Here is a 27,180-nt window from a genome sequence, read left to right on the forward strand (position 1 = left end):
GTGCCGGCACGCCACTGGTAAAGAGGACAAAATACCCAGTGGGGGGGTGAAAAAAAGTGTCAGGCAGCCAAACACCATGTAACTGATTAACACAAAGCACTGTGAGATTCTCAAGTCTGCAATTTAAATAGCAAAAAGCACAAAATTCACAAAGAAAAGTAGGCTGGCTTTCTGATTTTTTTTTCTTTCTTTCTTTTTTCTTCTAAGATTTGCTCTTTTTGATTCGGGCTTGTCCATCCAACACGCAAGCTCTGGTAAGGAAACCCTTACCCGTAGTGCAGCTGCAGCTCCAACACAAGGCAACACAATCTTTTTTTTTTCTTTTTTCCTCTTATAAGATGTCCCTTCATTTCCTAAAAGAAGACACCGTATCCCAGAGTGCTCTGTTCAAGTGTATATTTCAAAGAGTTGCTCTTCGAGGGTCCTCTGAGGAGTGTTAACATCCCGCTCTGCTGTGGGAGAGTCCGTGGTGGGAGTGGGAGACGCCACCTCAGTTGTGTCTGGGCCGACCTTTCTTCATGCGGGCGGCTTTGGGTTTGGGGATGTACTGGTTGTTGGCCTGGTGCTCGAGCTCTCTGCTGAAGTACTGGATGGTTTTGTTCAAGCCTTCCTCCAGCGGCACCTGTCGACACAGGTCACATCACATCTTTAACATGATCCCACTCCAAAAAGAAAGAAATACCCACACACCACACACACGTTCATGTATCGATCAGATGAGAAGTCAGATGTAACACGTCCGTCATGTAGTCAAATACTAATGATCACATGAGGTGGGCTGCAGCTGCAACAGCTAATGAGATTTTTTTGCTAATTGATTGATCATCTAACGATTAATATATTCCACTTTCCCCTGGCATTTAATTACTGGATTGGGGAAATGATTATAGATGAGACAGACTCGCCTCAGAGTTAATAACATGGTTAAACGATTGATGCATGTTTCAGTGAGGTGTTTCACTGATCGTCTATGAAAGCTGGGAACATGCATGGGAATTCATTTTAAGAAAAAATACCTCAAAATATCAAATGTAAAACATTTTGAATGTTAGTTTAGTTAATATTTGTTTTTTCTCTCTACACAATAAATCCCATCAACTCTGTCTCTTTGTGAGCACTTTTAAAGGTTAAAAACATTTCTCTTTTCATGTGCTTATAGCTGAGCTCTTTTTAAGAATTTTTAACTTTATCTATTTTCTTTTATATTACTTTTTTATTCTTCTTTGCTCCTGCTTTAAACTGTGTTTTGTTTTTTTGTTTTTATGCTGTTCTTTTAAAAAATAAAAGTTTTGTCTTTATGTAAAGCACATTGAGTTGCCTTGGTATGAAATGCGCTATATAAATAAAGATGCCTCGCCTTGCCATGCCTTGTAAAATCTGACACTTGGACGTATAAACCTTGCTGCAGTACAGTATAAAGGAGGAGTAAGAAGAAGAAGAAGAGTGAGTCATCACACGTACCACCGGCTCCCAGCCGAGCATCATCTTGGCTTTTCGGATGTCGGGTCTTCGTCTCTGCGGGTCGTCTTGGGCCTCAGGAAGGAACTGGATCTGACTCCGGCTCACTGTGAAAGAGCATCGTACCGTTCAATCACAAGAGTTCATGAAAGAGAGTTCCTGTATTCTGAACTTTTCCTGAGCCTGTAAACACACTCTGCTGAGTGAACTCATACACAGTGTTGTGTCTCATACGACTGCAGCTGGACTCACTGCGACAGCCGGCAATCATCTCCTCAAAACAAGGAGTGTAACACACAGACCGAAATTTGTGATTTTTTCCTTCATGTTTCCAGAGTAATTGTAAGACAGATTTATATTTAGTGCTCAGCAAAGCCAATTCCAGTCCCGTTTGCAGCTCAAATGTCGTCCTTGAAGCTATCATCACACTTACAGCGTGTGCCAAAATGTGTTTACAGCGCAATAACTGCTCAGCAGCACAGCCTGACAGTATGAGAGACATCCATTCATACAAGAGTGAAGAGGTTAAATCCTACTTTAAGAGTCAGAAACGTTTTGCAGCGGTTCACACACACAATGACAACAACGTCCTCGAGTGGTCAAACACCTTACCCACTAGACTTTTGATGAGGCGAGCGAACTCCAGTATGGTGTGCTCCTCTGGGTTTCCCTGCAAACAGATGAATAAACTGTGTTCACATCAAAACAAATAAAATGGACTCACAGAAAACCCTATCTGCGTAGGTGGAATTCATTTTCTGTTTGTTCTGAAAGACGCACTCACCAGATTGACTGGACTGCTGATGTTGCTGTTCATCAACAGAACCAGACCGTTCACCAGGTCACTGGAAAACAAATCAAACACAAGGGGACATTAAATTACTCTCTGTGGCTCTGTAACCTGAATGTCTCACGTAGAGACTTGTTAATGAGAAGAGAAGGTTCACTGCGCATGTAACATCACACAAGATTTCTCTGCCGACTCAGTTGATTCAATACAACTTTCCTGTTCAACACACAGGCAAAATGTTCCAGGGGCCATGTGAGAGACGGCAGCCTCATTCCCCTCTCCTCATCTCCTCCGGCGCACGACACACAACATCATTCATCCTCTCAACTCTTCTTTGAGGGTTATATATATATATATATATATATATATATATATATATATATATATATATAATATATATAATCTGTACGAAGGTGTGGTGTTTTTGTCCACACAAACCAGAACAAGAGTGCAACACAACATTTATTCTTTAAACAATACAAAGAGTCTGTATGGATTTCATCTGGTGTCAGACGCAAAGCTCCAGTTGCGTCTTAGTTGCTGTTGTTGTCCTATAGATCTCCAGCTCAGGTCTGCACTTTTCTTTTTCTTGCTGTTGTTTACCACTATACCCAAGCTCTTTTCTTTGTTTTGTTTTGTGTATCACAAAAACATATAAAACTATGATTGCTTCGTGAGAGACATGTATTCTATCCAATGTGCATTTGGCAATAAAAAGAATATAAAACAAAACAAAACAATACAACGAGAAAAAAAACAAAAAAAGCACAAACATTTCATCATTATGTTTTCAATTCTAACCTGGTTGAAAAATGTAGAAAAAGAACAATTTAATGGTCCACGTGTATGCCATCCTAAACACAGACACGACAGCTCACCTGCTATAGGTGGATACTGGTTCACTACAAAAGTCTAACTCATGGGGGAGATACAGTATCTATATGAGACATACAGTACATCGTGTGTGAACTTAGATTTTTCCTTGGACTGCCTGAGGTGACCCACAGCGGACTAAGAAACGAGCTCATGGGACCAAACATGTGACCTGAGCCTCAGACAGAGTGTGGAGGCTTTTCAAAGAGACAGGAGAGCTGAATGAGTTTACCTGAATGAACCTGTCAAGGCCCTTTAACTACACATTATAAGCACACGAAAGGCGTTGTGGAGTCATTCACAACAAGGTAATATCAGATAATATCCTTAATGGGCCTGAAAGCTGCTCTGAGATGTAAGGACAAGTCTCCCACTTCACTATCGCTCTAAATGGTCGGCTGTCATGTCGTTCTTTTGACACACTGACGGCAGCGATGACGCATTCGGGGGAAAACATGAGCAACAGGTATAAAGCAGTAACCGCTCCTCGTCTTACCTTACGTACTGAAAGGCTCTTGTTTGGGAACCGGTGCCGTAAACCTGGAACAACAACATCATGATAATGTTCAAATTATTACAAGTGTGAGGGTTGTTGTAATTTGTGGATTTTTTACATTTTTATATTTAACCAAATCCAAAATCTAAATTAAAAACTGTGAAACTGTCATGTCACAGCACTGCTAATTTTCTTTTTTCCATTTCACTCCTAAATGTCACATTCATTTTCAGATTCATGCGTAAAAATCAAACTCTATTAAAGTTCAAACTATATTCAACATATAAATGTATGTAATTTTATTTTATTCTTTTAAAGAAATAATTTCAGAGGAAGGCTGTGAGTCAGACTCTCCAGTGTACCCGTATGTTCAACATATTAACATAATTCAAAACTGCATGTTCAATCAAACCAGGGCCAATAGTTTTTCATAACACTTTCACAAAGGTCAACAGTGATCAGTATTATCTAAGAATAACACACTAGAGCTGAAAACAAAGAGGCTAATGTGTTCAGAGGTTTGTCTCAGGCTCCTGATCAACACACTGGAAGCACATGATCAGTCGGACGCTTAAAATACGCACAGTTAGAGGTTCTCCCTGTAGAGCCTGCAGGATGAAGTTGCTGACGACACGTCCGTCATTCATGTGCATTCGAGAGCCGAACGTGTTGAAGATTCTGGCCACTCTCACCTCCACTCCTTCCTGTGGGCGAAGATGGAAGTGGGCGACTTGTTAATAGTGTTCAAACCCCGTGGTGCCTTGGTTTCAATGTGTGTGTGCTTTTTATTACTTCTTTCATCATCCATATCATATTATATTACATAAATGTACAGTTTGGATACTTAAAAATATACATGTATATATGTAAATATATATTTATCTATATGGATCTCAGCGGGTATTCAATATTTTTTCTTGGTATTCGTGGTAAGAAATGTATGACTTTTTGTGTTCAATTTTACAGATGAAAATAAATCAATTACTTTGAGGAAAGAAAAATCTGATGATTGCAACAGAGTCACCATAGGAAATTACTGTAGCAGCATATATCAAAGTCTCGTTGTGTGGAAGCAAAATAGACCAGGAACTACACCTTATATTATTCTACTGGCATGTGTCATTCATGATCAAACCAGATTCAATATCACTTCTAATTGTTTTTAAAACTAAACTGAACTTGACTACACTTGTTTTAAGGAAACTCTGCGACGTCCCACAGGTTAGAGACTGGTGGAAACCGCCTCGCTTATTACAATGTGAATAACCACCTCAGTACGTTTCTCTAATTGGGTGACAGGAACAAAATGAGTCATTTATCTTCACCTCTTTCCTTCTCCTGTGTCTGGCCAAAACTTCTACCACTTAATTTAAATCCCCTTTCCGACCTGATCACTGGCATCAAAACGTCAATTAAGTTCTCTAAGGTGGAAGGCTACTCTATGTTTCCCACACATCAGTCTTAAACTCTCTGCACTTTACACTCAATTTGAACAATTCATGGGAATTTCCTTTTCATCTTTACGTTGCCTTTCAGCATCCAGTCCTGTGATAACATGGACTACTGTGGCCACAGGAATAATTTAGCGTCACATGCTGCCTTTCCTAGAAAGCATTTCAGACATTCACTGTACAGGGGACCATTAAATATAACAGCAATATTTCTCCTTTGCATGTAAAGCTGAATTAGCAGCAGTTTGTGAGACTGCGCCGAGAAAAATAAATTGACGTGTTGTCAAAATATTCTCTAGGTGAGTACGACAATGAGCTCCGCACATACACACTCTCCAACAAAGAATATATACACAAGGACAACATAATGAAAACACACACTGATCCCACAGATCAGAGAAAACTCAGCTTTTTAAAAATCCATGGCCTTCTTAAGTCAGCCTCGCGCATCAATACGTCTGACTTTAGATGGGATGTGAACCCCTCCTTGGTCATATGGTATGAATAAAAACATGAAAATTATGTAGATCGTTCTGTTGGAAATGTGAAGCATGAAATTCAATGGACACAACCGACAATATATTCAGTATGGTTTGGCACAAAGACATAATAGGGACAACATGATAAAAAGGTCCTGGAAAAGGTGTGTGTGTGTTCAGGTATAGTTAAACACATGAGGAGAGGTAGACACACGCACATCCATGTCACCAGGTGCTGAGTCCAAAAAACAAAAAGAAAGATCAGGTCATTCGTGTTAGTTAAACACTTAGCAAGAAGAAGTTATTTTCCTCTGTCATTTCAACACCTTCACACATCCCTAAAGAGGTGAACACTCATTGGCTGAGAGGAATCAGCTTCAATCATCAACCAACATTTTTCCAGAGTTACTCTAATCTCACAGGTTGCTGCTACACGGTCCCATAAATCCAGTGCAGCTGTTTAACTGCATCTGGCTGGCACGTCTTATATTGGAATAGGCAGCCACATCGCCTTCAGGTAATATAATTCTCAACGAATGTGTATCTGCACGTATTATACATAAATGTCCACAGGACGCCCTCTCCATCCCACATATGAAATGTAATATGGATGCCAGCAGAAGAAGCCGAGGTGAACTAAACGGTATCAAGACTAAATTTAGGGAACTAACTCAAGGACTTGACGCTTCTTTAAATGATGTATGTAAATGTGACGACCCAATGTGGTGATATTAGTAATATTTCAGTGGGAATGGGGAGATGCATAGGTTGTTATTGATACAGATGATTCCTATTTACCTCATCTTGTTCTTATTATTATGTTCATTTTATTTGGCTTGTTTGGTTTCATTTCTTTTGTCCTTTTCTTTATAACTTTGTTTAGAAAATATAACTAATGTTTCATTATGACAGCATATGTTCAAACAAAAAAAAAAAAACTGCTGTAGCCCTGTTACTGCAAGCTCTCATTTATACATCGGCTCTCTTCAGCCTTTGTAGGCTGCAAGATCTTTGGACTGACACAGTGTGTAATGACCGTACCGGCCGGCTCTCCTGATATGGGTTCACTCTGTGTGTGTGTGTGTGTGTGTGCTTGCTTGCTTAGCGCTGTGCGATATCTTCACTGCCTCGGCTCAGTGAGTTATTTTGCCTGCCGTTCCATCTCTGCTCTGCTGGCGTTTTGGGGATTTTACCGTGCGTAATTACCGTCCCCGCTCTCCCTCTCAGCAGCAGGTACAACATGTTACGTGAGCGGACTATAGAGCTTCCTCCCTGACCGTTCAGAGCAAGACTTGGAGCAGGAGGCGATCACAACTGCACCACAACTCATCTTTAAAGTCGAAAAATACTAGTGAAGCTGTCTGTTTCATTTGTATCTGTCCATGTAGTAAATACACAAACATGAATCAGATGTTTACTGGCACGAGAAATAAAGAAAAAGTAAATAATGTGGTTATTCCTCAGCGGCCTTGGAGGCACTGTAAGCAGTTTCTACTGTTACTCTACAACTACTCTAGTTCTGTCTGCTTCCTGATCATGTCAACACGGTGTTTAATGTTTGAAAAATGCATGAATGTAGAAGTTTTCTAGCCATATGTCACAAGAACACATTAAAAAGGAAAAAGGTACAAGTGCAGAGTCCTGCGAAAGACAGATGCCATCATCCCCTGCCCACCCTCCCTCCCTCCCCCTTGTGGGACACTTTCTCCAGAGACTTGAGACATATCATCTAATTACAGTATAAAACATGCCCAGTGTCACCACCAGTGTGACGACCAGTAAGTGTACGAGTATCTGAGAGTGTGTGTAAGACAGAGTATGTCACTGAGCTGTGGGTTTCGTCACCACCTCCATGACATGTGTTTACCTGCCGGAGTACAGGTTGAAAGACTTGGTAGAGGCCTGACTGGACTGTGACACAGTGAATGCAAACAAAGAACAACTGCAGTTGCATTTTACAGGAGCAACACTGGCAAACAATGAGAAATAATGTGCAGCCGAACTGCTTCCCCTGTCATGATGTTGAATTTTGGCGACTGTAAATCCACCGCCGCTCGTATCTGTGACAACACATCGTTAGCTGGACTCCTTGCTGTTAAATTAGCCATTTCTTTGTTCATTAATTAATTCAAGGCATCTGAAAATACTCGTTAAGTCTGAAGTGTTGTGTTTGTGTCTTTGAAGCATTTATAGCTCACATATGTCTATATGGAATCTACATACAGTACATCTTTCCTTGGGGGAGGAGCAGGCTCAGAGTTATTTGATGCTCGCCATGTGTAACCAAGGCACCCGTTCACTAAATCACAAAAACACATTTACATTCAGGACGGACACACCCCTTCATTGTACCTTCTGATAAATGGTAATAAGGAGTGCATATAATGAACATCGCCTACTGCATGAAAGCTTTTTGTTTTGCTGCAGGGTGAGATTCAATGTGTGTGCAGCATTCATTCATTGTAATTACAAGGAGGATGTCGTGGTCAACTGCTGCAATATCAATACAATCAGTTGTAAAATGCAACGTTGTGGTCAGTTATATACTCCACTTCACACCGACTATAGGGCCTTTACAGTCTGTGTATCTGCTATAAGTCACTATAGAATTACAGCAGCATGTATAAGAATATTAATGTGGGTATCAATAAGCAAAACCAGTATCAATATCAGTGAAGATATAATTATAGTGATAGTAATCTCTACACATAACTCAGGTTATAAAATGGGGAAGTAAACATGCAAATTGTCAGATATCAGATATCCACTAATACAGAGTTTGTCATCTGTGTGCCTTCTGTCTGGAAAGCAGGTAAGACATGCTTTTCTCATCTGCTGCATAACCTACACTCATCAATTTTTAAATGTTAATGAATTTTGATTACATGACTGGGCAATAGATGTAATGTGTGATATTCTTGTCCCTCTGCATGAATGACTGACAGCCGGATATTGAAAGCCAGCCGTTTCCAAGAATTCTCCCTCTAAGTGTGAAAAAAATAATGGGCAGCTGAGGAGGAGCAGGAGACGAGGCAGATAAATAAATATCACCTGCCTGAAGGAAAGGCAAGAGAAGTCAATCATATCTGATCATTAAAGGCTCGTGTCAATCAAGGCACAGCAGGATAAAAAATTATCAAAAAGACTCAACATCGCTTGGATGTTTAGGGAAACATGCACGACATGTTCAAGAGCTTTGATGAATTTTTCATCATGGAGCTCAACGCAGAGTCAACACAAGATTCACTGACAAGTCTTTACTCATAGCAAACCATCGTGCACTGCACCACACATGTGCTTACAAATCCTTTTTCATTTCATCTTAAACTGATGTGTATACATACACATGGGCCAAAAGCAAAACCTTCATTGGGAATATTTTGGTGCTGTTCCACATATAAGCAATAAAATGATCACCCATCATCCATCCATCCAAAACACACATCAACCTCCCTCAGAGCTTTTCATTTTTTTCAAAACTGTGCTGCAGAGTTGCAGTGACGATACCTGTTTCATGTAGGCGTAACACATAGTCTCTGCTACACGTTTCCCCTCATCGTAGCACGCCCGAGGTCCAATTGGGTTCACGTGCCCCCAGTACTCCTCATTCTGTGGGTGCACCTCCGGATCTGGGTCACAAGCATTTCAGAAAGATTTCAGACACATTTCTGAAGTCAGTGGATTCATTTTTCTGCACAGAGATTAGGAATGATATGCTATGTCTGACAGATGTGTGAACATATTCTTTGTGTTTCTGTCAGAAAAAAAAGTGGAAATACTGACTACATGCGCTTCAGAGCTACATTCAGTTAATCTCTTTGTGTGGTTTTCAGGCGTAAGTTTACTACAGTGATTTCCATCTGTGTGAATTGCTTGGTGCAAATATTTCAGTTTGTTTTGACAGATAAAAATGCGATAATGTCATGATAATGATTTAGGCTCGTAGAAGCTGCCTCTCAAACAGCACTAACCACAATTGTTGAGCTGCAGAAATAAGGCACTTAAGCTCTTGTCCAAGTGTGAATAGGAAAAGAAAAAAAAACAATCACAAAGGGCTGAAAGAGGTGGAAACAAAACCATCATCTAAAACCCTTGGCCTGGATGGTGATGCTGCAGCAGTTCTCCAATTTGCTCACGGTCACGGGAAAAGAGAATCAGCATCACTTCTACCTTGTTAAACATTAGTGGGAGACCATTTTTCTTACCTCCATAAACCTCAGAAGTAGAAGCCAGGAGAAGTCTTGCTCCAACACGTTTGGCTAGACCTACGAGACAAACAGCGCAATCACAGAACAGTCTTCTTTCGAAAAGTGGCCTTACACCCTAAGATAACCGATCAGAGAAGACAGTACGGCTGCCAAGGCTGCACGCACGGCCTACAACATGTGTCACAGAAGTGCAGCTTGTCCTTTCCAGAGTATTATCTGCAACATTGCCGACTTCATTTATCTAAAAAAAACATTTTTTAACAATACCGCTACTTGGTACACAAGAGGTTGTGGTGGCACTGCTGAAGAAAAACAGTGAGTTGGAAAACAAAAATATGAAAGAAAAGACTCCCTAATTTTTCTTAATGACTGTATAAAAGCAGATGAAAGCTCAATGACTATTGTTGGTGAAGGAGATGCACGTCTCATCACTATCATCATTTATTAAATACAAGAGTCTGCAGTATTACTTTGATCAGTATGCCAGCACCCAGACAAAATAACAAGACATGAAGTTCTGGCTTTCATCTTAAAGCTTGTAAGACAAGTATTTTCATGGATATAAGAAACAGTCAGTGCAGGTTAAATCTAAAAAATGTAATGGCAAAGAGGAACCATCTCGAAATATCTGTGGTTGTCTCAAACCAAATGAATGAAAACTCTTTCTTACAGACTAAATCTCAAAGAACCAACTTGAAACCAGCTTATTTAAAAGTATTGTGTGGTTGAGTCTTTATTTTCTTGTTGCATTTAATGACGCATTAATTTCAGTGCTCATGACAAAAGTTAAGCCTCACTTTCCGTACTCACCGAGCATGTTAAGGGTGCCGATGGTGTTGGTCTTGAGCGTTTTGATGGGGTTGTACATGTAATTGGGAGGAGAGGCTGGAGACGCCAAGTGATAGATTTGGTCCACTGTGAAGAACAGGAGAAACATAAATCATCTCACCTTGAAACAAACAAAAGCTGCACCGGTAAAATGTAATGACAGTCAAACTGAATGATCTCCTCCGTTTCACTTCTTGAATGCAGCTTTTATCATCAGCCTTGACCTTGCATTACTGATAACCGCCGGCCTTGAGGAGGGTGTACAGTGTGGCATAATAAGAGAGGAAATTAAAAAAAAAACATGCTGGATTTCTACAGTACATTCAAGGTGAAGGAGAAAAGAGAATGAGTCAGACAAAAACGCGTCCGTCTATTGTGTCCCATGTCCACTCCTGAGCAGAGCCAATTTATCTTTACTCTGATGTAGCTCAACCATCTCTCTTGGTCCATGTGACTAACAAGGCATGGGGAAAAGGTGACGTGCCACTTCATAGTTACTGAGTGAATTTTTGAGTGAATTTCTGACAGCAACAGCTCAACTAAAAGTGCTAAGAAGCTGCTTCAATGTGCTTTGGATGAAAACTACTTGTCAGGTACATGAGCTTTGTGTTTGTCCTCTGTGACTGATCCAATCTTAAATCATTCTCCTACAATCCCTGACACATTTTCTTTTCAGGCTAAATATCAACTCTTTCTGAAAGTTTGACTTTTTCCAGCTCACTTGGGTCTGTTCATTGGTCTGATAGTGTCTTTTGACAATATATTAATGTCCCCGGAGGGAAGATTGTCTTGGACAATCAATGCTGTACATCCTGCATACAGACTTTAAAACCATACACCATTTCACATACTCACACACACAACCAACAGAGATCACTTACAGACAGTACGACTAAGTTCATAGTTCATACAAAGTAATAAATAATTATTGTAAAAAAAAAAAAATTATTATTGCACTTTCTCCTATATTGCATCTTGCCTCAGTATTGCCACAGTCTCTGGGTCTAAATTGCACCTTTTGTATGTGTGGACTCCACCATCAGCATCAAAGCATCATGTTGTTTTTTAAAGTGTTTTACATACATTTTATGTGTAATCAGGATAGGATCAAGGATATAACTGAGCTATATTTGTGGTGTTTACAAGACTCTTCAATGCACCAAACTACAAACCCTTCAAAGATCATGACTTCACTAGTTAAATGTGCAGAGATAGGAGCCGTGTGATCACTAGAGTTGGATTTTTCAAGCTTGGACTTTGTTGTTTGTGTATCCTTATACATATTTACGATGTGATACTGCCACTGTTGTGTCTCCCAGCTAGTCTGTGTGCGTCAATATGCAGCCAGCATGCCAGATCATGTGAAAGGCCAAATTTTGTATCAGTATCTCTGCTGAGTTTAAATTAGACATGTGTGAATGACTCCAATCGATCACATAAAATCAGTGCATCACTTGCACTTTCATGGCATTGAATTATTCTAATAGAGCAAGCCAAGGTCATCTTACCATTAACTCGCATTCAGTCTGCGGGTGAGTTGAAGGGTTGACAACCCAAGAGCACAGCTAACACTTACACAAACATCAGGCTCTATTTCAGCTGCCCTTAGAGCACAGTTTAAAGCACAAATGTATTAAAGGTGTGTCAATACCAGTTTTGTTATTTTAAAAATAGGAAAAAAAACATCACTCTGCTGGGTGCAAGGATCACAAGGGTTGAACTTAGTCTATTTGGACCATTATCCTTGTTGCAGGAGCCAAAACGTGATGCTTGTGTGGTTTCCAATTTGTTTTGGCTGCACATGTTAATTCTGATAATCAATTCCAGTGATTGACTAAATGGTTTCACATTATTATCCTATTCATCTATTGACTGGCCAGGATTCAGACAAAGAGGGGGGAGTAGGGCTGTGACATTTTGGGGAGATTGCCAAGCACAGCACAGATTAGATCCTCACATTGGTGCCAGTGGTGTCAGGAAAGGAGTCCATGGAGAATAGGAGGAGTTCCACCCGAACGATGTGGTCACTTTAATATTGATTTATTGTTTTTTAAAAGTTAAGCAACGTGTTTCGCCCAGTGGGCTTCATCAGGCTTAGTCCCACAGCAATCATACAGTAAGTCTGATGAAGCCCAGTGATCACATTGTGTGCGGTGGAACTCCTCCTATTCTCCATTTTCTGTTAAAGGAGAATTCCGGCCATTTTTGACCCCTAAATCGTTGTCCTGATGGTCACCCAGTGTTGGGGGGAGCAAAAAACGCAACTACAGTATAATTGATGCAGGCAAACCAGAGTTACACCATGGCTACCCGGCGCTAGGGATAGCGACAACACTTAACTATGGGGGCAATTCTTTCAACCACAACAAACAGTCAAAAAACAATCAAATATCTATGGTACATGACTCGAATCCTTACGAGACACCACTGAACTCGTATAGTGTACATAAACGTTGCGTTTTTGCATGTAGTCATTCACCTCAGATAGCCTAAAGCCCCAGCCACACTATCTCCGACCGATTCATACATTTTAGTCACATTTTTTGCCCTCCCTCAACACTGGGAGACCATCAGGAAAACGATTAAGGGGTCAAAAATGGCCGGAATTCTCCTTTAAGCCTTATGGGGTTTTTTAACCGTTAATTCAACAGTTCCTGGTCAGAAACTGTGGCTTCAAAGGGACTTTGTTTCCTTTTTGCACAAACATGTCGGAGTTACAGTAAGAGTCCACTTGGTCTCTACGCAGCCTCCTTCAATGACTGCAGTTGCTTCAACGTGTAATAAACCAATCAGACTGCAATCTCCCACTTGCAGCTTCGCAGATTGCTATTATATTGGGACAGTGTTTTACACAGAATTGGATTCCATTTATGGAGTGTTGATTACATATTGTGACTGATCAGCAAGCAGCACACACATACACAAAATGCAGCTCTGTGCAACCCAGGGGAGCAAGAAAGGAGTAACAGCACAACTCACATCAACATTCAAATATCAGTTATGCTGTACTGTGAGAAATGGAAATATATTTTTGGTCCATTATGAAAATGTGGTGGGACAGACAGTAAAGGCAGTGAACAGAAAATACTGGTGGATTTACCATCTGATAAGATCTGTAGCTAACATGAAGCTTCAGCGGACTCGGGCAAAGTCGGACAAATCAAGTAGGTATCTTCAAAAGGTTTTTCTTGTTCTTCCCTCATCATGTGTAACCAGGGAAACTGTCAGTGGCCAAACAGGAACTGTGGCATGAGTGATGATCCTGTACTATACCAAAGGATCTCATTCTGATTACAAAAGCATGTTCCTAACTATGCTGTTTCCATAGCCGTCTTTGGGGGTTGGGGAGATGTAGCACCTTCTGCTTAGCTCATATTTCCTGGAAAAAAAACATTCAACTTATGTAACCCAGGAATTAGGCTTGTTCTCGGTTCTAATACTGCACCGTGCGCATCTTAATGTTTTGTGTTGCTCATTTCCATTAAGGCTATGAGAAACAAATTTCATTAACAGCATTCAGAATCTCCATTCAAAAGAAAAAACAAGCCATCACCTCATGTGGCCTTGTGTAAACCAAAATGCTGTCACCAACAAAGACCAACACTGTATACATCTGTTGTATGCTGAGAGCAATTTGCACAATGACTGCTCGGGCCGACATTTTCTGAAAACCTGGCATTTGCTTTTCAAAGGGGTGTTAGTCATCACAGACAGGGGAAAGGATATCATTTTCTTAGCTGAGATAAAATTATACTAATGCACCGCCTCCTCCACATAGGGCAGTTACAGGTTATGTCCTTACACAAAATATGAACCCTTTCTGTGAAAATTTGTAATTACTATGTCTATTGAATAAAAAGCTTGCAACCTTTGACCATCGAATCATTCTGTCAATGGCTGCAAGTGGAATTTGGTGAAAAATTGGGAGGGATTCCTTGAGGATATACAGTATATATATATATATATATATATATATATATATATATATATATATATATATATATATATATATATATATATATATATATATATATATACTTAAGTGAACAGACTGCTGATTGCTACAGTTGATAATTTCTTCTTGTACATCGAGTACAGAAGACACATGGTTAACAACTAGAAACCAAAAAGCTGAATTTTTGGTTGTGTTTATGTTTAACCAGATCCCTAAACCACATGTGTAAATGTGTAGGACCAGTGATACATTAATAATACATTTTGGGCTCAAAGCGAAGGGTCATTTCCACTGCAGGAAAATTTTATGGGGCCGTGGTCATTGGTGCATGGCTCCATAGCAGGAAGGAACCGCCCCCAAGGACGAGAACCTTTACAGGGGCTAAATGAGTCCCTGCCTCAGGGTAGGTACTACGAGCGGCCTCCTGAGTAACTCCCATGTGGGACTTGAGGTTTACTCGCTGCTGATTGCATATACTCAGAGCGGGATGTGATGCCAACAGAAAGTGTAATTTAAAAAAAAAACTAATCAGAAGAGCTGAAATGCTAAACTAAATTAAGCTAAACTCTAACATCAACAACAACAAGAGCAGACAAGATGTATGACACAACACGCAACGATCAAAACCGTTTCATGTCCTACTGTGTGGAGAAAGAGCGGCATAGAGCAGCGAGTGAAAGGACGTTTCAGCCTCATGATTTAACCAGGAACTTCCGTAGTGGAAACGTGGCTCAATAAACGTCAAGTCCGACAAAATGAAAATACGAAAGCCTCTTTTACGTGGGTCTAGAACAGCAGTGGGCAATAATTTTAACCAGAAAGCCATACTTACTCTGATAAAGTAAATGAAGGGCCACATAATTAATTGAAAATCAAATTGAAACATGAAATACACAGTGCTGAATTATGTTAAAGTACCTGGGTCGACCTGGGTCCTTGTTTCAAAAACCGATAACTTTCTGTTAGAAAATACTGACTTTGGCAGCGCTGTCAGTGTGTCAATCTGGTGTACTTTGAGGTTAAATTAGAAAACCACATGCATAACACAGTCCACATAAATGCATTATAAACTTTTAAATCAACTTAAACATCCTGCGAGTTGTCTGATAGGCACCACAGGTCACTGATGAAACACACTCTATTATGTTATAAATATGGACTCAAGCCAGACACTGTTACTAATATCAAAACTTAATTTAGTACATGACTGCATCAGTGAATGAAGAAAATAATATTCACAGACACCAGACACTACTTTTAAACAAATACAGGTTAATATATTTGTGAATATTACAATATACTCAAATCATTTTCTGTTCTGATTTTGTGAGACTCTTTTATGTGTGAATAACTTCAACTTTAACAACACAGCACAGACCTGCATCACTGAATGAGGAAAGGTTTTGGATCAGAAATTTAAGAAAAAACACACTACAAATTATCTGCTGAAGCATTTAATCCAATCTAACTTTAGACAGCACCCTCTGTTGAAATTGTGTCACGTCGCAGTTACACGATGTGACTCAGTAAGAGAGTTATTGTAGTAATCTGTCATCTGACTGTTGTCATATATTTTTCCCATTTGAGGATGTCGCAGGCCAGATTGAGATTGCGCACAGGCTGCAAAATGCCCATGTGTGGTCTAGAAGGCCATGAATGCAACATCAATTTTAGTCCTGTCGGAGTTAACCCGCACTCAGGGAGCTCAAGAGTGAGCACACCCCCCATTATGACTTTCAAAAACTCAAAAATGTGTCTCACATGGAGGTTCTGACACAGCAACAACCTGGGTATGAGACAAGGTGACTCCAATTAACCAGTTTCTACAGCAGCTAACACCTCACTCTTTCTTCCCTGTCTGTGTGTGTGTGTGTGTGTGTGTGTGTGTGTGTGTGTGTGTGTGTGTGTGCTCTGCTGCCTGCAGCTTTGTGTTTTTGTCCTCTGAGACAAATATGACTGAGGAGTCAATAAAAGGAGTCAATCACCTTTTTTAGTGGGCTTAAAATTCTGTTTAAATATGCTAAAAGGGTATAAGTATCACCTAAACATCTATACTATATTATACAACATAGGATATCGTTATATGCAAATATGACCAATATTTGTCAGCCTTCTCTGACTCTCCAGCAAATTGAGCAGTTTTTTATTAGCTCTGGCCAGACTGGACCTGTTTTGGTAAATGGTAAATGGTAAATGGTCTGTATTTATATAGCGCTTTACTATACCTGTAACAATACCCAAAGCGCTTTACAGTATATCATACATTGCATTCACCCATTCACACACACATTCACACACTGATGGCGGAAACTGCCATGCAAACTGCCATCAACTGTAAGTAGTAAGAACGATTTCGTCACATCCCAAGTTTACTCTGCTGCTCACCTTCAATATAGAGAGGCTCCACCACATCATGATTGATGAGCTCAAAGTTTTCGTGGCCAATCCAGTGCTCAACGTTTCTTTTCCTCCCTGTGAAGAAGTTGTCCACCACAGTGACCTCGTGGCCGTCCATCATCAGTTTGTCGGTCAGGTGGGAACCCACAAAACCAGCACCTCCAGTAATCTACAGGGAGAAAACATGTGTGTGATAACATTAGTAACTATGTCTTCTCTGTTAAATGGTTCATTCAATTAACAAGCAATTAAGACAGATGTTGAAGCAGATGTTGATAATGTATATTTCAATCTGGACCAAGAAGCAGCAGACAAATACATCAGTCAAATCACTGCTGTGTCTAAGAAGACCACGGTTGTATAGAACATGAACTCTCCAGATGCAAGTGTTTTAAAGGACATGGGCTGACAGTTACGATGTGAACCACTTATGATGCTGCCAAACAGACTGTGAATGTGTGTTTGATGCATACCAAAATCCTCTTCCGATCCTTTTCTGACAGGAATTTGACAGGTGGGTATTTCTGAGAAAAACTGAGAGAGAAGGGACAAACTCTTTAGAGATGGACATCTGGAAGAAATGCTTCATGCAAAGCACAACAACATCCATAAGTAAATGGAGTGCTAGAATAGTAAACACAGAGTTTTACTGCATTTTTCTTAAAAGTATACCCTCATGACATCCAACAATAACAAACCGATTTTCCTAAGGAATTATTTTCTTTCTAATAAACACTCACAGGAGCAACATGGTGGCTTATTCTATCATTATCACAGGTTCAGTTAATTAAGTGTGAGTAATGTACTCTACAGCAGGGGTGTCAAACTCATTTACTAAGTTCAGGGGCCATATACAGTGCAATTTGATCTCAAGTGGGCCATAATAACCTATAAATAAAGTAAGTAAGAACATGAGAAATAAATGTTTCCCTTTGTTCTAGTGCAAAGAAGTACAAGTACATTGCACTGGCTGAGTTTCTTCTATCTTTTTAATATTTATTAGCCGCTATCTTTCTTCTTATGAATATTTATTGTTATCTTTCTTTTACACTGTCTTTATGCACTGAGTGAGATGTGAAGCAGCTGAGAAAATGAATTTCTATCTATCTTAAGATGTTTACAATTAAGGAACTCTCCTTTTAACAAACATTATGAACAACCTGAAAGTTTCTTGAGACAATTATGTGCAATTTCAACAATATTATTTCTCTTCTGTCTTCTATGTTATATTCACAATTGGCAAATTCATCCCGCGGGCCGGATTGGAGTCTCTGTTGGGCCAGTTTTGGCCCGCGGGCCGGATGTTTGACACCACTGCTCTACAGCCTTGTTCACTACATGTTGACATGAGCACTCCACAGGCTTTCCAGAATTAACATTTCTAACATCTCTAAGCACAATGTGCGCAAAATGAGTGATTGTGAAGGAAACCGTGGGCTTCAGTAATCAATATGCTTATGCCTCAGTGTCCTACGCAATTCACCTGCAGCACTGTGGCATTTCGCAAGGATTAGATGGACACTTATGCATGGGTTTGCAATCCTGTGCAATAGTAGATTAAGAACCTGGGACTCCCTTGGGTATCGCAACCGATTAGATTTTATTGACACCAATGGTCCAACTCCTTATCAACTTCTTTAACGATTTCTGATCAATGTGTGAGGAAAGATAATTGACAGCTTCTCAGCGTCAATGCAAATGTTTCATTGCCCAGAGTCTTAAGCCAATCTGTCACCTGAGAGTTAGCTGTAGCAAGAGTCTGTCATCATCTAAAATGGATGAAAAGTTTGGGTCTTTGAGCAGCGTTTGTTTTCATTCAGATGTTCTTAGTTAAAGAACAAATCTCCCAAGTGCCCTCCTGCATGGCCCTAACATTAGACAGAGGATATTTACCTTCATTAAATACGGTTGAGAAGCAGTAGCACAGAGCATCAAATATACAGCAGACCTGCTTTTTAAACCACGTTGAGTTGAAAGATGTAACCTAACTTACTTTATGTTTAACTACTGTGTGGTCAGTTTAAAAAAGAAAAAAGGTTTAAAGTTAAAACTGGCAAGCAAAATTAATATTTGTTATGTTGCATTACAACTGGGACTGTTGTCATCTTTCTTTGTGAAATAAAGCGAGTGGCCATGACTCCAGCAGCGTAGATGAGTGCTTTTGATATTATTGAAAATCCTAATATACAACTGTCACAAAAACATGCCAGCATTGATACAAGTAAATTGATAAACTGAGAGGAATCCAATTGCAATAGTTTGCACACTTTGGAGCCAGTTCTTTTTCTTGTGCCAAAGCCATCTTGGATGTAATCATCGCAATAACTGTCTTTGGACTGCTGCTTCACTAGTATTTAAGGCATGAAAAAGTGACACAAACAATTAACATCCTAGAAAAAGGAGTAGATGATATTGTCCCTGTTCATGGACAGTAATCACAAACACAACATGACCTCGAGAATTACAATGAATGTTTCCATCCAGCTGGTAAATGGGGGAAGGAAAGCCAGATCTGGGTGTGTGGAGACATTAATGCTCAAACCTTTGTTCAAGATCACGGATCTTTTCTCTGAGAGGAGCCACAGCCTAGAAAGAGAGAAGAGAATGACATGTGAGTGGAAAGCACAAGTAACCTCTTCGTAAATGTTAATACATCAGAAAGATGTGTGACTAAATCAGCACGTTAATGTAAATGTACTGAAAGTTTAATTTCAGTTTCTCATTCATTCATTTAAGTTTCCTTTAACCACAGAAATGCATGATTGTACAACAAACAGGAATAATAATGCAACAAACTAATCCATATACAGAAAGAAAAACTAGAACATTGAACAGATAAGAATGTAAAGCACAAACTTCACTATTATTAGAAACAAATGTAAAACAAAAACACTTTGTGGAACAATAAAGTTTATCTTGATCTTGATTTGAGAAGATCTCTCCAACTGAGTTTCCAATACTACAGCCATGTTCCACACCCCCTACTCTCTCTTTAGTCTTTTTTTACACTGGCTGCTACAGTAAAAGTACCAATCTTTATCATTAGGCCTAGCAGCTCTTTGTAAAAGATCTGGCAGTACTGGACAATCTCTGATTCCCAAACACCAGCACATTGCGACTGCATTAAAAATCAAGACAGTAGGGTGGCATCAGGCCAGCTTTGTTGGAATCAAGCACAGGCGGCATAATGACACATCCTCTCTGGTGGCTGTGCAAGGGTAGATTAGGTCCGACATGGGGAAAATGAAATGCTGATCCCAACCCTCTCATACTCGTGCCAAATATCTCTCTGACCTTCTCTAGACCTGGCATTAAGAAGCATCTTGGGTGATCCGATCACTGGCGGACATCTCCAAGTACAGGTACGAATGAACCCAAGGCTCTGAGGACACACTTGATCACTCAGATCACATTCAGAGGTGGTCCGGGCCAAATATGGCCACATTCTTTTGGCAGCGTCCGCAAATGTGTCCATGGGTCACATTGAACAACTGCCGCCTACTGTAGTCAACAGCCGCTCACAGAGCCACATACTCATCTGTGAACCAACTGTGTTACATTAAAGTATGACCATAGGCATGTAATAGATTGGAAAATGGATTCTGCTGAATGGTAAATAAAAAATGAAGAAGAGAGTAGTAAACATGAAATGCACTGCATGAAAATTGTCACAGTCACACACAAAAAAAGCCACTAGATTATGAGAGCGTCGAATATGATGGGCAATTTAGTTTGCCTGGAACACAATAGTCTGTGTGCTGTTTTTTTTTTTATTATTTCTTCTTCCTTCAATATCTGGCAGAGGAGGCATGGGAGGAGAATTGCTATCTCCTGCCAGTTAAGAACAACAGATTTAGTCTTCACGTCGTCTGTGTTTATTTGCATATAGAGCAGGGAAGTGAGATCCCATCACAAACAGTTACTTGAAATGTGATTGTTGACATATTCTCATCACAGCAGCTGTTCACTTGTGTTCAGCTCACCCAAGACACTTGTTAATGCTGCACATGACCATGGACTTTGTTGCAGTTTAGTTATAACTGCATAAATAAAATACACCCTCCTTCACTCAATTCACCTCAGACATTGACAGAATGTGACAGAAACTTCCAGTGTCTTTCCTTTTGTGCAGCACAAACGTGTAACATAATGGAGCGTGTATACCAGTGTATAATCTACACTACTTTACTTTATATGTTATGTCATCTTGTCATTTGTTTAGTCTTTTTTTCTTCCTGCAGGCAATGTGCTACAGATCTTCTATGAGTGAGATCATACAATAGACAGCCAGTACCAATCATTTTTCTGTGTTTCATTGTAGCAGCAACAATTACCCTTCAGTTAGGAAAAGTAATTCACAAAATCTAACAACTAATTCATTATATGTATTAATGTATGGGAATTAACATGGGCTAAACCGTGAAACAGTCGAATAAATTAAAGGAAATCTCAGTCTCAGCACATGAAGTTGTCAGTGAGTCAGTAGCTAGATGCAAATTAAAGAATAAAAGGATTTTAAGTCTTTGGTTACTTGAAGTCGCAGATGATAGCTTTCTTCCCTTGAAAGTTATGAAGGAACACAGATGTAAAAACGGGCACTTCCACGGTCACATAATAATTTCTCTGTGTATAAAAATTAAGAGTTGCTTTTGCAAACTGTATTTTTTGTCATTATCATTAGGTAGTCATCATTACAGTTTGTACTTCAAAATGATTTCAGAGCAGCAGGAAATTGCCTGTGAGATTGCAAGAAATGCGATGGATTTCACAGGCAAGCCGACTCTTTTAACTTTAAGGTCAACCTGATAACAAATTGAAATTATTTCAGTGAGCACCTGCAACACATGATAAGCAAACATTTCAATTCAATATTGAGGCAATTATAATTTGTGTTACGTAGCTGACTTTTCAGTTGTAATGTGTGTGTATATGCATGCAAAGGTTGTCTGTTGAAGGGGGGGGGGGGGGGGGGGGGGGAATTATGTTTTGGAAAAACTGTCAGATGCTGGTAATTAACTTGATAACTTGACTTGATATAAAATCTTACTTTTTTTAGATGTAGAAAACTTAAATATACAGTATGGGGTATGAAGGACAATGGAAAAGGGTTCCAGGGCTATAATATATTGCTTATTTAATTAGGTACAAGATGTGTGTCACATGCAGCATGTGGTTGTGTTTTCTTGAAATGTGGTTTCCAACTTTGTTTTTTTATCCTGCTCAGCAGACATTGTTTAAAGGTCAAAGCAGAGTAAAACAGAACAAAAAAAACAAGTCTTTAGTGCTTTAGTGAATTCATCAACTTTGAGCAAGCAAAAACAATTTAGGGATATTGAGGATTTTTTAAATTATGATTAGCAGTATATGCACTTTGACGAATGTGGAAAAATGGACCTGTAAAAGACAACAGATTAGCAGCGTGAAAACAAGATTTTAGTCAAACTCACTTCATCAATTCTCTGCTCCAGCTTTATTTCTCCATGTTCTTGTATTGATCTGTGATGACAGAAGCACAGCGACAACAGGAGGTTGATGACATGACGCAATGGCAACCATTGGGAGAAAATGACTCTTGACTTCAAGCACATAATTGACAACAAAACACGACCTTTGACCCCCACCAGCAACAACAGTGGCATATAGGAACATTGTGCTAAATATAACTCAAAAACACAATACCTACGTATTCTGTTTAACATTTATGGCAAAAACAGCAAGAGAGATATGTCTATTTTAGTCATCAAAAGGAAACAAATACCACAGTATGAGCCTTAACGGCTGACAGAGACCTTTGTAGTGTTTCACATCATCAAAATACCTGTTCAGCCCAATCACAGCAAGAATTCACACAGTATTTCAAAGGAAGGAGAAAAGGTGGAGGAGCTGTGACATTTACTAATGGAACTAACTATATTTGTTCCAATACTTTAGTTAAATAGATAAATCTAGTGCATTTCTTTATGTTTTGGTTATGACTCATGACATAGGGAGAAGCTGTAATATGCGATATAAGGTACTGTATATAATATGCACACAAGATCACATCATCATCCAGTCTGCTGGAGGACCAGGTGAGGGAGAGGGAGCCACTGTGTGTGTAAGTTTACTATGAAAATCTAGCATTAATCAGTCCTCAATTTACATTTTCATGTTTCACTTGATATTTCAAACAGTAAGAGTTTTTTCGACTCTTAGGTATTTGACATTTTAAACTTGCAAATACCAAATCCTTTAGCCCACGGGCATGAAGGAAGAGCTGTTTGAGTTGTTTGTTTGTCACAGGAATCACATGTAAAACATGAAAATCACACACATAAATCAATACATGGAAAACAACGGAGTTAGTGTCACTGCAGTTACAACAAAGAATGCCAACTATTTTCACTCAAAGCATTTAGGTAATGAAGAAATAAATTACTATACCTCATGTTTGTGTATGTTCCCCAGACAGCTGGAAGAGAGAGAAAGAGAAACTTGTCATACAAATGGCAGCATCATGAATACAAAGCAGACGCAGGGGCAGACGTAGGGACAGACGCAGCGCTGTTTCCTGAGGACGTGGGATGGGGGTCTCTTAACATTGGAGGGGGGGGGGGGCACATTAAGAAGAGAGACAAGATGTGGATGGACAAGCTGGCTCTCTGTCGGCAGCGAGCTGGACCCTCTGGTGATGATGGCAGAGGGACAGACCCTGCACAAACTGCTGTCTATCGTGGACAACGACCGCCACTACACACTTTTTTACTTCTATTTGTTTATTTGAATGGAACAGTGCACATATTGGACATAACATGTAAATATGCCGGATTATAGTAAAATGCTAATTGACGTCTGTAGTCCCATTAACATAAAAACAGTTCAACAGCAGTACACATTACACATAATATACTGTATATAAAAAAAAGTAGACGACACAAAAAGGCAACTATAACAATGGAAAACAAATTGAGAAACACATTCCACAGGTAAGGGGACCATAAGAGTTTCGTTCTGGGAGATAAAGTGCATACGTGCACGAGTGCTAAAGTACAAAAGTGCATAAGTGCATAGGTGCCAGGTTGTATTGCACGATGCCCTATAAAATACCCTATAAAATAATAATACTCTGCTATAATGAAGCAGTGTGTTCAGTCAGTGGCAGGTTGTTGCTGTGACAGAGCTGCTCAACACAGAGAATCAGGAGATGCTTTGTCCGCAGAGACACTGGGCTCTTCTAGCTCTTACCGAAGGGGGCAGGGAGGAGTGCTAGGCCTGATGCTCTGCTCTGTGGTTGCCATATTTCACCAGCGATAACAGCCCCAGCTCATTATGTACTTGAAGTCGCTTTATTTACGGTCATTGCAAAATCATTTTTGCATTATGTAATTACACAGATATCTGCCAGCCCTGAGCCGCGTGGCAATTTGACGATATAAACAACCTCATATGTAAAGGACACTGTCTTATCAAAATGATGTCAATGTTCAGGCTAATGTTTTTGTGTACAGTATATTGCACATTCTGTGAGTATTTAACTGTGTGTCATGCCATCAAATCCATAATTTGGTCCCTTGAGACGCTAATGATCCAGTTCACTGAGAAAGTATCCAATAAAATGGAAGAAGTCTTTTTCCATCCACTCATTAGCTGACAATCAATAGCCCATAATGACAGTGTGAAATGGGTGTAATCATACCTTGATCTCAACCTGCATCAGATTATATGGGCATCAATTTGAGGCATGTCAGATTGTCACACCACTACTTAAACAGAAAACAATTAAACAGACATGTGTAGGTATGTCATCGGCACATGTTTTCATTCCTGTGTGCATGTGTTCTTTCTCCTAAACACCAATAAAAAGAACAATATACAACATGTACTGTACTATACTATAATACATGCCAGTTGTGTGTATTCTGTGTTTTCATCATGTATCCAGGTCTGGATTTTACACATCAGACTTAGCAGCAGTCACACTGAGAATTTTATCCTAAATTTCTGACACTGAAGAAATTCTGCTTCAAGTCTTTCTTTGGTCGCCAAAGCTCCTGATCAGCAGTGAGAGGATGTGTCTCACAGTTTGATCTAATAGTCACCGTTTAGAATTAACTGTGCAGATTTTACATTTCTCATACAAATGTAAATACTTGTCACAGTCCATTCAGTTTAAACTTGACTGTACTTATTGCAGGCACAGTTAGCTACAGCCCTGCAGAAACAAATTAATGAATGAGCCACATTGCCAGAGTTAAAAAGTTAGTTAAAACAAAACATGATGAGAATCATAAAAATGAACAAACCTGCCACCAATGTCATATGCAGCCCTGCCCATAACACAAGTTTGTGTGTGTAACAATATGATGAAAACTATTACTATCACTTGGTAAGTCAAAATGACACCATGCTCACTGTGCATCATCAACACAACCCTCAAACCAGCTCCTCTGTTCAGCAGAGCAGACCAAACATGTACACTAAATGCAGTTAGTGAACCAAAATAAACATTTAATTTCTGCCCACAATAGACAGTTTAGTAATACTGTAGTTAAGGAACCTAAAAACAGATATATCACTTTATTTCACATTCAATAACAATAGGGCTGCAATAAAAGAATCAACTGCTGATTTCTTCTTTTAACAAAGTAATTATTTAAAGTAGAAAGACACATGTTTCCAAAAGTGACATCTCTACACCAAAGAATTGGGATTTGGGAAGCTGCAACCTGTTAAACACTTCCACAATAAGTGGAGCCACCTTCATGTCTTTCAGCAATTAATCATATACTTAAACTTTCTTACAGAGCAACAAGTTTTTAGCAAGATGGAAAATATCAACTATTTTTTACTGTACGTTGAGCTTGATTGCTTCGATGTGAGCTTATTCACGATTTTCAAATGATGCCCATCCATTCAAACAAGGTAAGTATGTGGAGACTTGACCAATGTGATTATGTTGTGTCACTTTAAATTCACATAAGTTTGGACAGTTTACTTTGGATATCACAGGTGAAATAAACAAATAAACTGTCACTGGGATAAGAAGAGGCACAAACACACATTTGTATACTTACAGGCAATGTAGGCGATCAAAGCGAGGGCAAAAAGCAGCTTCATCATTCTTCTGTTTAATCCTGATATCAGCCAGATGACCCGCTTCATCATCCAGGAAACCAACAATATATAGCGACACGTTCAAGTCCAGCTACTGCATTTTGAGTTACAATTGCTCATGTCCTCGGATTAGTCCGGGTGTTTTTTCTTTATAGTTGGTCAGTCAGGCAGGTTGGTAGTGACTTGGCAGACCTAAATAAATAAATAAAAAGTAAGTAAGTAACAGGCGAGTTAGCTGCTGCTGTTGCTGCTACGTCAACACCAGCAGGACCAGTTTACGTGGCTAACGTTGTACACACACCGCACAGGTAGTTACAAACACTATCAGGTGGCAAGCAGCACTAGCGAAGTGTCAACAGTCACAACCACAATTAAACGTCTTTAACAGCGCCATTTATCCACAGGCTATGCAGACAGCTGCATACAAGCACAACGCTTCTCTTTTAGACATATATTTATAAAGGTACCTTCACAGACTGCAGCGGTGTCGTTGGGACCCAGTCTGTTAGCCGTTAGCCGTTAGCAACACGCTAGCAGCGATTAGCTACCGAGCAAGCTAAACTGACGGCGCATTTTTTTTTATTCCGTTCACAAACAGCGGCCGCTAAAATGTAAAAAATAAAATAAAACACACGCGAATTCTGCCTTGCGGTTAGTTCCCGTAAAGTGCCGATGAAATAAAAAACACCAGGGTCTCATTTTAAGGCAGCATACATCTCCCAGTTCGTCCCTTTAAGTTGGGCCGAGGAGTAGCAGAGCAGCGATCGATCGGAGCTCGATTGAGCAGCCTGGCTGTTAGTTTCGACTGTGTGACGCTCGTCTGACTTGGCCAGCCTCTCGTAAAGTAATAAAATAATAATCATAACCGATTCATTTTATTGCGGCTTTTTTTTTTTTTTTTTTTTTTAGCTTACATTTAGTAGTTATAGCAAAAATGATGGCGGCTCCGTATCATATTTATTACTTCTTCAACTCACAAAACTAACTGCCATTTATTTTCGACCCCCTGTCACAATGGTTCATTCATTCCACCAAAAATTTTCCACGGTGCTTGAATGCAACCTGTTGATTTTCCCCATTTCAGCCACTGAGACTGAGAGAGAGAGCCGACACCGACAGGCTGTTCCTGAAAGAGACTTTAAATGAAAACTC

The 27,180-nt window shown here is 39.7% G+C and overlaps 1 protein-coding gene across 3 annotated transcripts; it reads right to left on the reverse strand.

The window, feature by feature from the left end:
• Nucleotides 1–168: 168 nt before the first annotated feature.
• On the reverse strand, nt 169–26,813 carry uxs1 (UDP-glucuronate decarboxylase 1). 3 transcript variants are annotated; one of them, XM_083996793.1, is made up of 16 exons: nt 26,743–26,813; nt 25,989–26,220; nt 23,359–23,386; nt 22,383–22,431; nt 19,478–19,521; nt 17,409–17,469; nt 16,924–17,104; nt 10,566–10,670; nt 9,753–9,812; nt 9,055–9,176; nt 4,202–4,321; nt 3,618–3,661; nt 2,243–2,303; nt 2,071–2,128; nt 1,462–1,565; nt 169–622 (listed from the first exon to the last, which is right to left on the reverse strand). In XM_083996793.1, the coding sequence occupies exons 2-16, from the start codon at nt 26,077–26,079 to the stop codon at nt 491–493; spliced, it is 1,260 nt and encodes a 419-aa protein (XP_083852919.1). In that variant the 5' UTR covers nt 26,080–26,220; nt 26,743–26,813; the 3' UTR covers nt 169–490. The 3 variants fall into 3 exon arrangements, with proteins under 3 accessions (XP_083852919.1, XP_083852918.1, XP_083852920.1); XM_083996792.1 differs by having other exon boundaries at nt 26,496–26,793; XM_083996794.1 differs by having other exon boundaries at nt 26,663–26,776.
• Nucleotides 26,814–27,180: the final 367 nt, after the last annotated feature.

This window comes from Trachurus trachurus (genome assembly GCF_905171665.1).
Source record: "Trachurus trachurus genome assembly, chromosome: 21".
Lineage (NCBI taxonomy): Eukaryota > Metazoa > Chordata > Actinopteri > Carangiformes > Carangidae > Trachurus > Trachurus trachurus.